At 42.8% G+C, this 15,569-nt stretch overlaps 1 protein-coding gene across 3 annotated transcripts in view; it reads left to right on the top strand.

Moving 5' to 3' along the window:
* The window catches only part of LOC133621802 (protein tweety homolog 3-like), a 54,796-nt gene that overhangs the window by 29,932 nt on the left and 9,295 nt on the right, over positions 1-15,569 (top strand). For 2 of the 3 annotated variants that reach the window (XM_072916084.1, XM_061984166.1), the window contains exons 4-12: positions 1,229-1,340; positions 1,410-1,630; positions 1,699-1,794; positions 4,495-4,567; positions 4,673-4,748; positions 8,751-8,806; positions 8,871-8,963; positions 11,738-11,830; positions 11,908-12,044. In XM_072916084.1, coding sequence (XP_072772185.1) covers positions 1,229-1,340; positions 1,410-1,630; positions 1,699-1,794; positions 4,495-4,567; positions 4,673-4,748; positions 8,751-8,806; positions 8,871-8,963; positions 11,738-11,830; positions 11,908-12,044 — 957 coding nt within the window. Of the gene's footprint in view, positions 1-1,228; positions 1,341-1,409; positions 1,631-1,698; positions 1,795-4,494; positions 4,568-4,672; positions 4,749-8,750; positions 8,807-8,870; positions 8,964-11,737; positions 11,831-11,907; positions 12,045-15,262; positions 15,437-15,569 lie in introns of all 3 variants that reach the window. The other variant, XM_061984165.1, reaches the window with a different exon arrangement.

The raw sequence follows: 15,569 nt of genomic DNA, 5'->3' as shown, positions 1-15,569 counted from the left end.
TGATTAGCCATTTAAACCTGTTTGTGTCAACTTTTGTGCGCATGTTATCAGATCAAAGTCACTGGGGTATGTAAACTTTTGATCAGGATCATTTGGGTACTTTCTTTTGTCATTTTGATATAAAAAGAGTAAACACAGTTGTTTGCCAATAAATAGCTTCACACAACCATTAAGCATGAGTGGCAGAAAGGTTTTTGTGTTATCATTCATATTCTCTGAAGAATAGCCAAGAAATCATAAATTCTCCCAGGGTATGTAAACTTATGAGCACAACTGTACATACATATGTAAATCATCTACAAAGATACAACAAATTGCTATTGCGACATCCAGTGGACACATTTAGAACATTTTCTTTCAATCAAAAATTTCAGGTTAATTTTCTTACTTAGCAAACTCATCCCGCGGGCCAGATAAAACCTGTTCGTGGGCCTGATCCGGCCCTCGAGCTGTATGTTTAACACTCATGAACTAAATTTAAAGTTGAGTTTTGGTGGTACAATAAATACTTGTTGTGGAGGTCTCGTTCCTCCGGGTTCTTTGGACCACCAATGACGTACATGACAGCCTCGTTCATCTTTCTTAACAATGATTTATTTTCAAATAAATGTTCTTTTGAGTCCTTTCTGTCCGTCTCGCTCGTGCTCGTTTTTCTGTTCCGCCATCAACGACAACTCTCTCCTCTCCTTCCCGACTGCTGCCTTTAACAGAGCGACAGGTGATCAGACAAACACTCTCAGCTGGGTCATCTACGCACCTGTCGCTGATCTCGAAGCCGGTTCTGGCACACCCCGCTTCGCTGCAGGTCCGCAGGCCACGCCCCCCCACATTTGTATTTTCAAATGAATAAATAATCATGTAATGAATGGTGATTATTATTGTTGCCCGACTATTGGGACACCCCGAGTATGCAGTGTGAAGCCCACCTATCACAGTCATTGACTCCTGAGGGCCAGGAATTTGTATTGTTTCCAGAACATGCCGAGAGCCAATAGGAAAATGAGCTGCACTTTAAACACGCCTGGTTTGGGAAGTTGCTTAGCTCGTGTATGGTGTGAACGCACAGCTGCAGATGGAGTACATTACGTGCGGTCTGTTGACCCAATTATTATGTAGACCGGGATTCATTCCTGGTAGTCACCCTTACTCGCCCCAGGATCCACAGCAACACCATATAAGGTCATATGCATGTTGTTGCTGTAACACGTTTTCTTCTTCCCCTGCTTAGCGCCGGCATCGCGGTGGGTTTCTACGGAAACGGGGAGTCGAGTGATGGCGCCAGCCGCCTGGCCTACTCCCTGCGCCACGCCAACCGCACCGTGTCCGGGATTGAGAAACTGGTGAGCGACGAGAAAGACGCGTCGACGCGAATCCGCCGATTAAAAAGTTCCCGATGCGTTTCCCCGCAGGTGTCGGACAGCGCTCTGGCGCTCAACCAGACGGTGGAGGAGAACCTGATCCAGCTGGAGACGGCCTACAAGGAGCAGACGGACTACCTGTCCGTGGTCCAGAAGCTGCAGGGACAGCTGGACGAGCTGGTGAAGCTGATGGTGGACATCCCCTTCTGGTCCAACACGCAGGTTTCTCTGGAGGACATGGCCAGCCAGACGGAGGCTTTTGACTTCTACAGGTTTGGATCACGCGTGACTTTATTTGGTTTTTTGGATCACGGTAAAAACTGTACACCTGTCCTCACAGGTGGTTGGGTTACCTCGGCTTGCTGCTGTTTGATGTCCTCATTTGTCTCCTGGTGCTCTTTGGCCTGATCCGGAACTCTCGGGGAACTCTGATCGGGTAAGTGTCCACACTAACACAGTGTATAAAAAGTTAGGTTGTAGCACCACCTGTTGCACTGGCATGCACCTGACAGCATTTTTCCACATGTGGCGCCCCCTGTAGGTTGTGAAAATGCTCTATAACAGTGTTTTTCAACCTTTTTTGAGCCAAGGCACATTTTTTTGCGTTGAAAAAATTACGGAGGCACACCACCAGCAGAAATCATTAAAAAACAAAACGCAGTTGACAGTAAAAAATCGTTGTCGCAATTGTTGGATATGACTTTAAACCATAACCAAGCATCACTATAGCTCTTGTCTCAAAGTAGGTGTACTGTCACCACCTGTCACATCACGCCCTGACTTATTTAGCTGTTTTCCTGTGTGTAGTGTTTTAGTTATTGTCTTGTGCTCCTATTTTGGTGGCTTTTTCTCTTTTTTTGGTATTTTCCTGTAGCAGTTTCATGTCTTCCTTTGAGCGATATTTCCCGCATCTACTTTGTTTTTATCCTTCTTCGTGGGGACATTGTCGATTGTCGTGTCATGTTCGGATGTACATTGTGGACGCCGTCTTTGCTCCACAGTAAGTCTTTGCTCCACAGTAAGTCTTTGCTGTCGTCCAGCATTCTGTTTTTGTTGACTTTGTAGCCAGTTGAGTTTTAGTTTTGTTCCGCATAGCCTTCCCTAAGCTTCAATGCCTTTTCTTAGGGGCACTTACCGTTTGTTTATTTTTTGTTTAAGCATTAAATACCTTTTTACCTCCACGCTGCCTCCCGCTGTTTCCGACATCTACAAAGCAATTATCTACCGGCTGCCACCTACTGATATGGAAGAGTATTACACGGTTACTCTACCGAGCTCGAGACAGCACAGACACTCAACAACAACACATCATTTGCAGACTATAATTACTGGTTTGCAAACAATATTTTTTACCCCAAATAGGTGAAATTAGATCATCTCCCACGGCACACCAGACTATATCTCACGGCGCGGCACAGTGGTTGAAAAACACTGCTCTATAAGACACGCTACCATACATGTATACATATACAATCGTATATGTGTTCAATCATAAGATCTATTAATTGTATCTGGACATAAAGGAATTTCATCAAAGTAGGAATTATTCATTATAAATCTTAATATATTCATTGCGAGAGCATAAGAAAACCTGTTTACAACCTTCTAAATACGTTGTTCAACGTTATGACAGTCCTCCACACATGAAATAACACCCTTGAAGAACATTTACACTCCTTTAATCCAATATAGTAATGCCTGAGGCTGAGCTAATCGGTGGCCACGATACTGAGGAGCGTGCTCTGATTGGTTCGGTCTGCTTAAGTGGCCATACTTTGACTTAGACTTAGACAAACTTTATTGATCCACTCGGGAAATTGTTTAACACAGTAGCTCAGTTACAAAGGATGGAAAGGATAAGGATGGAAAGGATAATGCACACGAGGGCACAAAAAGAGGGTGAAAATAAAAGGTATAAAGTAGACTATACATGTACCATTGTAGCAATATAAAATAGAACATATATGTAATATTTACATATTATGTATACAGTATATAATATATGCTAATATATTATGTTATTATATTATATTATATTATTATATACTATATACAATATATAACAAATCCCAATTACCATGTACAATATTACAGTATATGTAACAGCTGCAGCAAAAATAATTATCAAATAAAATAAAAAATACTCCTGTAGTATTAATATTTTTAGTCTATTTAATCATTTTTCTAGGGATGTCCGATAATATCGGACTGGCGATATTATCGGCCGATAAATGCTTTAAAAAGTATCATCGGTATCGGTTTCAAAATGATCGGTATCGGTTTCAAAAAGTAAAATTTTTTACTTTTTAAAACGCCGCTGTGTACACGGACGTAGGGAGAAGTACAGAGCGCCAATAAACCTTAAAGGCATTGCCTTTGCGTGCCGGCCCAATCACATAATATCTACGGATTTTCACACACACAAGTGAATGTAAGGCATACTTGGTCAACAGCCATACAGGTCACAATGAGGGTGGCCGTATAAACAACTTTAACACTGTTACAAATATGTGCCACACTGTGAACCCACACCAAACAAGAATGACAAACACATTTCGGGAGAACATCCGCACCGTAACACAACATAAACACAACAGAACAAATACCCAGAACCCCTTGCAGCACTAACTCTTCCGGGACGCTACAATATACACCCCCCGCTACCACCTATCTCTTAAACCCCCCCCACCTCAAACTCCTCGTGCTCTCTCAGGGAGAGCACGTCCCAAATTCCAAGCGGCTGTTTTGAGGCATGTTAAAAAAAATAATGCACTTTGTGACTTCAATAATAAATATGGCAGTGCCATGTTGGCATTTTTTTCCATAACTTGATTTGATTTATTTTGGAAAACCTTGTTACATTGTTTAATGCATCCAGCGGGGCATCACAACAAAATTAGGCATAATAATGTGTTAATTCCACCACTGTATATATCGGTATCAGTTGATATTGGAATCGGTAATTAAGAGTTGGACAATATCGGAATATCGGATATCGGCAAAAATGCCATTATCAGACATCTCTTAATTTATACCTATGTTCCCACACAAATGTTTGTGTACATTGAGTCTAAAATGTTATTTTGGAGAAGCAAATCATTTTTCATAAGCAGCCATGTCTTGTGTGCTCCTGCAGCGTGTGTCTGTTGGGGGTGCTGACACTCGTCGTCAGCTGGGGGTCTCTGGGCCTGGAACTGGCTGTCGCTGCGGTAAGTGTAACCATGGCAACGTCGCAGAGCTGCCTGGCTTGGCGGTGATGTAATCTCCTTCGCTCTGACGTGTGTGTGTGTGTGTGTCTGTGTGCGCCTTCACAGTCGACCAGCGACTTCTGCGATTCGCCCGACGCCTACATCGCCCGGGCGACCAAGGAGAACGCCGTCATCAATCAAGGTTAGCGGTCAAGATGCTGAGTTAGGAGATCACGCCCACCCTGACAAGTCGCTTCTATTTTTAGGAAACCTATGTGTGTGCGTGTGTGTGTGTGTTCTTGTATTTCTGCCCTTCTTGAGACAGCAACAAGGAAAAGTACTTTCCATATGAGGAGGTGTGAACAAGTTAGGACATAAATCATGGTCCCAATACAGAAAACCATTGCATCTAATAGAGAATGTCTCATTTGCACCCTGGTGGGGAAATCTATCAAAATGAGGGTGGTCCAAAAAAGGAGGGATTTTTCAAATGTCTGTTTTAAAAGTGCTCCCCCTCTGGTCAACATATGAAATAACAAGTGTGTGTAAAAATGTGAAAGGCTCCCCCTCTGGCCAACAAGTGTAACAACAAGTGTGTGTAAGAAATTGAAATGTGCCCCCTTAGGCCAAAATTAATTTAAAAAAAAAAAAAAAATTTTTTTTTATTTAGAGACATACTGTAATAACTTGAAGTAAATAATGAAGATTAAAAAACAATTACAAACCAAAAATCCCCCCAAAATAAATTAACTAAAAGCAGTCTTTTTCTCACAATGTGTCGACTTTTTTCTTATAAAATTAGGAACAATTTCTCATATTCTTTCTGTTTCTGTAATATTGCAATATTTTCTCGTAAAATTATTACTTTTTCATGTAAAATCATTAGTTTTTAATGCAAAATGGTGACATTTGTCATGTAAAATTCTGACTTTTATCACAATATTGCCAATTTTTTTGTTGTTCTTGTAAAACGGTGATATTTTTTGGAGTGAAATTATGACTTTTGTCATAACTTTGCCAAGTGAAATTCCGATTATTATTATAATATCGCCAACATTGACAGTTTTCTTATAAAATTGTGACTTTTGTCGAGTAAAATTACGACTCTTTTCATAAAATTGCCAACATTTTGAGCTTCTCTTCTAAAATTGTGACTGTTATTCAGTAAAATTCCATCTATTCTCATAATATTGCACAAATGTTCAGTTTTGCTTGCAACACTTTGACTTCCGTTGAGTAAAATCACGACTTTTATTATAATACTGGCAAAATTGTAAGTTTTTCTTGTGAAATTGTGACCGTTTTCTTGTGAAATTCCAACTCATTTTTCACAACAAGCTTTTTTTAATATTTAAATAGTTTGTATATATTATTAATGTTGTAAATACACTTCTTTATATATCTAGAAAGGGTGGTCCTAAAGAGACAGGCATTATTCAGAGGTCCCAAGAAGGTAACAAATACAAGAATGTGTACGTGTGTGTGTGTGTGTGTGTGTGTGTGTGTGTGTGTGTGTGTGTGTGTGTGTGTGTGTGTGTGAGCGTGTGCATTGGGGGGATTGTGTTTGACTGACACTCTGGTATCTGCTCAGTCTCTCGGCCGCCTGCAGCAAACCTGCACTCTCACGAAACAAAAGCGCATCATGTGACTTTTTTTCTTTCTATATTATTCCATTTGCTCTTTTTTTTTTAAACCCTCCTCTTACTTCATCTTTTAATTAGATCTGTTGTCTCTCACTCCTTTCCGCTCTGACTGTCTGACGCAGAGCGCAGATGTTTCCTGTGCAACACACACAACACACGAACAAAAAAACGGTTCAGTTTAACCTCTAAAGTTCAATCCTGAAGGTTTTTTAGCCTCTAAAGCCAGGGGAGTAGCTCATTTTATAACTACATGATCGTTAGCATTCTGATATTAGCACGATATATTTTTTAGTGTGTGCACATTTTGCAAGTATACACATCAGCATCAAATATCTTGTTACTTGACGATTGCCCCCTGCTATCGTTAGTAGGCTAGCTTTTTTTTTGCTAATTTTATAGGTACAGTCAAACCTGTGTTAGCGGCGGACGTGGATAGCAACGCGCTACATTTACTCCGTTACATTTACTTAAGTAACTTTTTAGATAAATTGTACTTGTCAGAGTACAGAGAGCATGTTTTCAGTTTGACATCTATTAAACAGACAAAGAAGCAAGGAATTAAACAGAGACAGCATTAAATTTGGCTCAATTGAGGAGAGACGCGTAGACACTGTACCCTTTAACAGTGTCGTCCCACGTCCCTGACGAAAGATTGTACACCTCCTCTTTTATTTGGACTCTCCCTGATTACATAGCAATAGCTGTTTCTAAGGGAGGGGGGCCGTAAACAGCCATCGCCTTTGATTACAAACAGTTCAAAGAAAAGGTCACCTGGACGGAAGTCTTGTCCTGCTTCCTCCCTGCTTTGTAGTTCTGGGGTCAAGACAATATCTTTCTGTGGATTACAATAGAAGAAAGAAACAGAACACCTTCATGTTGCTTCCCATCCTACACAGTGGAGTTTTACAAGCCTTCTTCTTGGTCGGTTCAAAGACAGCTTTTGTCTTCTCGCCGGGAACTCATGGCAACACAAAGTTTTGTGATAACTTAGATACAATTATTCTAACAGTTATTTCACCTTTTTTTGTTAAGTACATAACTACACTTGTGTTCATTCATAGTTTTGATGCCTTCAGTGACAATCTACAATGTAAATAGTCATGAAAATAAAGAAAACGCATTAAATGAGAAGGTGTGTCCAAACTTTTGGCCTGTACTGTATGTGTTCTGGTCTCACATAAATATTGTGAATGATAAGCAAAGTTGCACAGGAGTGCTTTAAAAGGGAACATTATCACAATTTCAGAATGGTTAAAACCATTAAAAAACAGTTCCCAGTGGCTTATTATACTTTTCAAAGTTTTTTTCAAAATTTTACCCATCACGCAATATCCCTAAAAAAAGCTTCAAAGTGCCTGATTTTAACCATCGTTATATACACCCGTCCATTTTCCTGTGACGTCACATAGTGAAGCCAACACAGACAAACATGGCGGAAAGAACAGCAAGCTATAGCGACATTAGCTCGGATTCAGACTCGGATTTCAGCGGCTTAAGCGATTCAACAGATTACGCATGTATTGAAACGGATGGTTGTAGTGTGGAGGCAGGTAGCGAAAACGAAATTGAAGAAGAAACTGAAGCTATTGAGCCATATCGGTTTGAACCGTATGCAAGCGAAACCGACGAAAACGACACGACAGCCAGCGAGGACGAATTTGGCGATCGCCTTCTAACGAATGATTGGTATGTGTTTGTTTGGCATTAAAGGAAACTAACAACTATGAACTAGGTTTACAGCATATGAAATACATTTGGCAACAACATGCACTTTGAGAGTGCAGACAGCCCAATTTTCATCAATTAATATATTCTGTAGACATACCCTCATCCGCGCTCTTTTCCTGAAAGCTGATCTGTCCAGTTTAAGGGACGGTGTGAGCCAAGACATCCAGGGGGTTTAGCTCGCTCGTCTGCGGGAACAAACTGCCGCCATTGCTTGCCGTGCTACCGAGGTCCTTTGTCCCTGAATTGCTCACACACTCCGGCAGATTCAATGGGGGTCTGGCGGCAGATTTCTTTGACTTTATCGTTGGAAATGCATCTGCTTTGAGTGTCGCAGGATATCCACACATTCTTGCCATCTCTGTCGTAGCATAGCTTTCGTCGGTAAAGTGTGCGGAACAAACGTCCAATTTCTTGCCACTTTCGCATCTTTGGGCCACTGGTGCAACTTGAATCCGTCCCTGTTCGTGTTGTTACACCCTCCGACAACACACCGACGAGGCATGACGTCTCCAAGGTACGGAAAACAGTCGAAAAAACGGAAAATAACAGAACTGATTTGACTCGGTGTTTGAGAAAATGGCGGATTGCTTCCCGATGTGACGTCACAACGTCATCGCTCCGAGAGCAAATATTAGAAAGACGTTTAATTCGCCAAAATTCACCCATTTAGAGTTCGGAAATCGGTTAAAAAAATATATGGTCTTTTTTCTGCAACATCAAGGTATATATTGACGCTTACATAGGTCTGGTGATAATGTTCCCCTTTAAGAGGTCCACCCTGTGTTTGCTGGTTAAGTTGACGGTTTTGTTTGTGTTGTTTTTGGTGTTGCCAGACGTCCTGCAGTACTACCTGAGGTGCAGCCCCGGCCAGGTGAACCCCTTCCAGCAGGTAGAGTAAAAAAACATATAGAAAAATGAAATGTGAGTTCACGCGTGTTTGTGCGCGCCGGCAGAGGCTGTCGGGGAGTCACAAGGCGTTGGTGGAGATGCAGGACGACGTGGCCGAGCTGCTGCGGTCTGCGACGCGGGACTACGCCAACACCAAGGTGCGTGTGTATGGCTGCTAGTGTTGTCCCCATACCAATATTTTGGTACCGGTACCAAAATTGTTGCGATAAATTTCGGTACTTTTCTAAATAAAGGGGACCACAAAAAATGCATTATTGGCTTTATTTTAAGAAAAAATCTTACGGTTCATTAAACATATGTTTCTTATTGCAAGTTTGTCCTTAAAGGCCTACTGAAATTAATTTTCTTTATTTAAACGGGGATAGCAGATCCATTCTATGTGTCACACTTGATCATTTCGCGATATTGCCATATTTTTGCTGAAAGGATTTAGTATAGAACAGGGGTCGGCAACCTTTACCAGTCAAAGAGCCATTTTGACCAGTTTCACAAATTATAGAAAACAATGGGAGCCGCAAAACATTTTTGAAATTTTAAATGAAATAACACTGCATACAAAGTTTTTTTTTAGCTTTGTGCTATGTATAAACCAGGGGTCTCAGATACGCTGCCCACACTTTTATGTGGAATTTGAAAGCTGGTGCGGCACGCGGGTTCCAAATGAATGGCTCAGCGTCGTGCGTGCGGTGATGGTTCAGCATATGCCACCCACTACAGCCAGCGTGCCTAATCAGCCACACGTTGTATGGGGCTTCCGCTTGCTCACTTAAGTGACAGCAAGGCATACTTGCTCAACAACGACACAGGTCACACTGACGGTGGCGGTATAAAAAAAAACAAACTTTAACACTCTTACTAATATTGCGCCACACTGTGAACCCACACCAAACAAGAATGACAAACACATTTCGGGAGAACATCTGCACCGTAACACAACATAAACACAACAGGACAAATACCCAGAATCCCATGCAGCCCTAACTCTTCCGGGATACATTATTCACCCCCCCGCCCCCCCCCCCCCCCCCGCTACCAAAACCCCGCCCACCTCAACCGACGCACAGAGAGAGGGGGGTGGGGGGGGATGTGTGAGGGAGCAGGGTTGAGGTGGGGGCGGGGTTTGGTGGTAGCAGGGGTGTATAATGTAGCCCGGAAGAGTCAGGGCTTCATGGGATTCTGGATGTTTGTTCTGTTGTGTTTATGTTGTGTTAAGGTGCAGATGTTCTCCCGAAATGTGTTTGTCATTCTTGTTTGGTTTTGGTTCAAAGTGTGGCACATTATTAGTAAGAGTGTTAAAGTTGTATATGACCACCGTCAGTGTAACCTGTGTGGCTGTTGACCAAGTATGCCTTGCTGTCACATACGTGTGCAAGCTGAAGTTGTGTATTGTATAACATGTGTTGGGCTGGCACGCTGTTAATACAGAATATAGAGGGCGCCAAATGTTGTACCATCATGGCACGCCCTTATTATAGCCCTTATTAGAGCCATAAGGGTGAAAATCGATGAATATTAATCCCGGGAGTTTTCTGCGAGAGGCACCAGAATCCGGAAGTCTCACGGGCAAATTGGAGGGTTCAGCAAGTAAGCTGCTGAGCCGCATCAGAGTGATCAAAGAGCCGCATGCGGCTCCGGAGCCGCGGGTTGCCGACCCCTGGTATAGAACAACGACGATAAAGTTCGCAACTTTTGGTCGCTGATAAAAAAAAAAAGCCTTGCTTGTACCGGAAGTAGCGTGACGTCACAAGTTGAAAGTCTCCTCACATTTCCCCATTGTTTACACCAGCAGCGAGAGCGATTTGGACCGAGAAAGCGACGATTACCCCATTAATTTGAGCGAGAATGAAAGATTCGTGGATGAAAAACGTAAGAGTGAAGGACTAGAGTGCAGTGCAGGACGTATCTTTTTTCGCTCTGACCGTAACTTAGGTTCAAGGGCTCATTGGATTCCACACTCTCTCCCTTTCCTATTGTGGATCACGGATTTGTATTTTAAACCACCTCGGATACTATATCCTCTTGAAAATGAGAGTCGAGAACGCGAAATGGACATTCACAGTGACTTTTATCTCCACGACAATACATCAGCGAAGCACTTTAGCTACGGAGCTAACGTGATAGCATCGTGCTTAACTGCAGATAGAAACAAAAGAAATAAACCCCTGACTGGAAGGATAGACAGAAGATCAACAATACTACCAAACTCTGGACCTGTAACCACACGGTTAATGCTGTACTGCCTGACGAAGCCTAGCAATGCTGTTGCTAACGACGCCATTGAAGCTAACTTAGCTACGGCACCTCGATAGAGCTATGCTAATAACATTAGCTCGCCACCTACGCCAGCTCTCATCTGCTCATCAACACCAGTGCTCACCTGAAACGCCCGTGGGCGTGGCCCGCGGTGCTCTCACTGGAGCGCACAGACGGATGAGCGGCGGTGGCAGGAGTCTGAGCCGTAACAATACATCTATTAACAAGATTATTGGTGTGTTTAGTGGGACAGGCGAACGTTAATTTTGAAGAAAATGCGGTAGTTTATAAATCAATTAATGTAGCAAATGCGTCACGGACCGGTGGTTGAGGACCGCTGTCTTAAAGCACGTCTTCCTGAGGGCGTTTCAGTGTTATAACTTCACCTTTATCGTTAGTTTTTAAGCCAAAATGCGTTTGTTCTCCCTTTTCTGTCTACACACTGTGTCTGCTTGTAAGTACTCTGTGATTGTGCACTGCCGATTATGCTCCTCTGCTCGTAAAACCAGTAATGACACAACGTGACGACGACTTTTTAGAGGCAGTATAGTACCGAATATGACTCATTAGTATCACGGTACTATACTAATACCGGTATACCGTACAACCCTAATGGCGTGTTCAGGGACTACGTGTGACCTCCGGTTTGTCCGTGCAGGGGACTCTGGAGCAGATCCAGTTCGTGCTGAACTCCACCGAGGTGGGCCTCCACCAGCTGACGGCGCTGGTGGATTGTCGCAGCCTGCACATGGTGAGTCACTCGGCCATGGACGCTCCGGAAATCTCACGGCGTGGTCGTCACCGTCATCGCTCCCTCCCCCCTATCAGGATTACGTGCAGGCGTTGACGGGCCTGTGCTACGACGGCGTGGAGGGCCTCATCTACCTGGTGCTCTTCTCCTTCGTCACCGCCCTCATGTTCTCTTCCATCGTGTGCAGCGTGCCACACACCTGGCCTGGCAAGAGGTAACACACACACACACACACACGATCCCGAACACGCACACACACACAAGCTAACGCGCTACTAACTCCGCCCCTTTAAGAGTCCATGCATGTTTGTGTCCCTCCATGCATCCATGGCCACAATCTGGCTGAGCCTTCCATGTTTATTCCATCTTCTTCTCCTCGCCACAAAACCCGAGCACCAGATTTTGTATGGTTTTTGTTTTGTTTTCCCACCCACCACGTGCCCCACTTCCTCCTTCTGTTCCTGCCCCTCCCCCTCCCACAATGTCCTGATTTGGAATTGCTTTGGGCTTCGAGCGAACGCTGCTGGATATTGAGGTGGATATTTAATGACCGTATGCTCGCACAAGCGACTCCTTCCAAGAACCAAAACACGCCCGTGGCGTGGAAAAGACGCAGCAATGTGACATTCTAGTGGTCCACGCCAGCATATGGCCCCCCCACGCTAATCCGTAAGATGCCTGAAATGAGCAAGGAAAATCGTGCTGCCTGGGTTTTTTACGTGCTTATTATTCCGCCTTGATGGGCCTCGCTCAGCCTTGTGCTGGTGAGAGTGGAACAGCTCCACCTGGTGGCCACGCCGGGCAAACGCTTCTGTGTGGCGTCACGTTGGACGACATGGCTCGCGAAAACATGCACAACAAAAGAATAAATACAGAATTATTTAACCTTGCACATTGGAGCCGTTAATGCTGGTTGAACGATGATATTGTTTGTATGTGGAATAGGACTGGTAAACTCCATTAATCACAATAAATGAACGGAAATAAAACACGCTATTTATGCTCCTTTACCTAAACCCAGCAACCCAAAATGTTGAAAGAGCCATATTGGACCAAAAATACAAAAAACTAATCTGTCTGGAGCCGTAAAAAATTAAAAGCCTTATATAAGTGTTATAATGAAGGCAACACATGATGTACGTGTCTATATTACCTATATTAGCCTACTATCAAAATGACTTTAAAAGTCTTATATAAGTGTGATAATGAAGGCAACACATGATGTAAGTGTCTATATTAGCTATATTAGCCTACTATCAAAATTACTTTAAAAGTCTTATATAAGTGTTATAATGAAGGCAACACATGATGTAAGTGTCTATATTAGTTATAATAGCCTACTAGCAAAATTACTTGAAAAGTGTTATATAAGTGTTATAATGAAGACAACACATGATGTAAGTGTCTATATTAGCCTACTATCAAAATGACTTTAAAAGTCTTGTATAAGTGTTATAATGAAGGCAACACATGATGTAAGTGTCTATATTAGCTATATTAGCCTACAATCAAAATTACTTTAAAAGTCTTGTATAAGTGTTATAATGAAGGCAACACATGATGTACGTGTCTATATTAGCTATATTAGCCTACTATCAAAATGACTTTAAAAGTCTTATATAAGTGTTATAATGAAGGCAACACATGATGTAAGTGTCTATATTAATTATATTAGCCTACTATTAAAATGACTTTAAAAGTCTTATATAAGTGTTAATATGAAGGCAACACATGATGTAAGTGTCTATATTAGCCTACTATCAAAATGACTTTAAAAGTCTTATATAAGTGTTATAATGAAGACAACACATGATGTAAGTGTCTATATTACCTATAATAGCCTACTATCAAAATGACTTTAAAAGTCTTATATAAGTGTTATAATGAAGGCAACACATGATGTACGTGTCTATATTAGCTATATTAGCCTACTATCAAAATTACTTTAAAAGTCTTATATAAGTGTTATAATGAAGGCAACACATGATGTAAGTGTCTATATTAGTTATGTTAGCCTACTATCAAAATTACTTTAAAAGTGTTATATAAGTGTTATAATGAAGACAACACATGATGTAAGTGTCTATATTAGCCTACTATCAAAATTACTTTAAAAGTCTTATATAAGTGTTATAATGAAGGCAACACATGATGTAAGTGTCTATATTAGCCTACTATCAAAATTACTTTAAAAGTCTTATATAAGTGTTATAATGAAGGCAACACATGATGTAAGTGTCTATATTAGCCTATTATCAAAATTACTTTAAAAGTCTTGTATAAGTGTTTTAATGAAGGCAACACATGATGTAAGTGAAGTGAAGTGAATTATATTTATATAGTGACTAGTGACTCTAAAGTGCTTTTACATAGTGAAACCCAATATCTAAGTTACATTTAAACCAGTGTGGGTGGCACTGGGAGCAGGTGGGTAAAGTGTCTTGCCCAAGGACACGACGACAGTGACTCGGCTGTCGGAAGCGGGGATTGAACCTGGAACCCTCAAGTTGCTGGCATGGCCACTCTACCAACCGAGCTATACTGCCTTACTAGTAGGAGCTAGCAGCTACACAACAGCTAAGCACCCAATAGCACACAAGCTAGACATATATAATAATAATTGAACCATATTTCAGTCTAACAGCGTATTAAGTATCAAATAATTATAGTTGCATATTACTTACATGTACAAAGTCTCCAAGGCAGAAGCGCATCAGTAGAGTATCCAGTAACAAACGTGTCCGCATTGCTCAAGTTACTGCGGCCAACACTCAAGGCGCTAATATCTGTATCGTATCGTGACTGTGGCCCTAAAAAGGGCAAAGAAAAAGCACAAGATGGGCAGAAAGAATCATTTTGAGGCACATTTGCCTGCAAAGTGTTTGATTGCGTGGCCAGCGATCCAAGTTCCAAATCGGATAATTGATGATTTCATTATGAGTTATGATTATTTTGAAGCCTCATCTATCCTGTTACTGCCGACTGCTTTACATTTTTGACCATTTTTGTGTGGAAAATGGATTTCCCCCCCCCTCCCCCGACCAGCCATGTTCTCTCCTTGGTTTTCTTACTTCTTGGTTTTGTTTGCTTGAAGCTCCACGGAGCACCGGGGGGGTGCATGGGTGCCGACGCGAGAGATGTGGTTGTGTGTTGTAGTGGAAGGCAGGGAGGTTCCACCAGGCTGCATGCACAGCGACTGCCTGCATGCTTGTTGTCCAGCAGGGACTTGTCAGGACGTATGAATGCTTCTTTGGCGCTGAAGGGGGCGTGGCCTGACCCCGGTCTGATGCTCAGGACCCGAGCTCGTCCACCTCTCCTTAACTCCTGTTTACAATCTGTTGTCTCCCCCTTCCTCCTCCTCCTCCTCTCCCCCTCTTCCTCTCTCCCACCGCGCCCCTGACCCGACCCGACCCGACCCGGCCCCCCCCGAAGGACGGACGAGGAGGACGGCGAGGACGAGTCGGGCGCCTCGCGGGGCGGCGTGCACGATAACCTGTACCGCGTTCACATGCCCAGTCTCTACAGCTGTGGCTCCAGCTACGGTAGCGAAGCTAGCCTGCCCGCCACCGCCCACACCGTCAGCAATGCCCCCGTCACTGAATACATGTGAGTTAGCAACACCCGACGCCCAGGAGCTCCCCCACCCTAGAGTCACCCTACTGCAAGTGTAGCTTTGTGACCAACATGTTCAAAAATAGCTTCCACCAAGCGGTACAGTTCACCGCTTTTTCGCACCCTT

Source organism: Nerophis lumbriciformis, linkage group LG25 (genome assembly GCF_033978685.3).
Source record: "Nerophis lumbriciformis linkage group LG25, RoL_Nlum_v2.1, whole genome shotgun sequence".
In the NCBI taxonomy this organism is placed as follows: Eukaryota; Metazoa; Chordata; class Actinopteri; order Syngnathiformes; family Syngnathidae; genus Nerophis; species Nerophis lumbriciformis.
The sequence above is the reverse complement of the archived record's forward strand: the minus strand, read 5'-3'. Positions and strand labels throughout refer to the sequence as shown.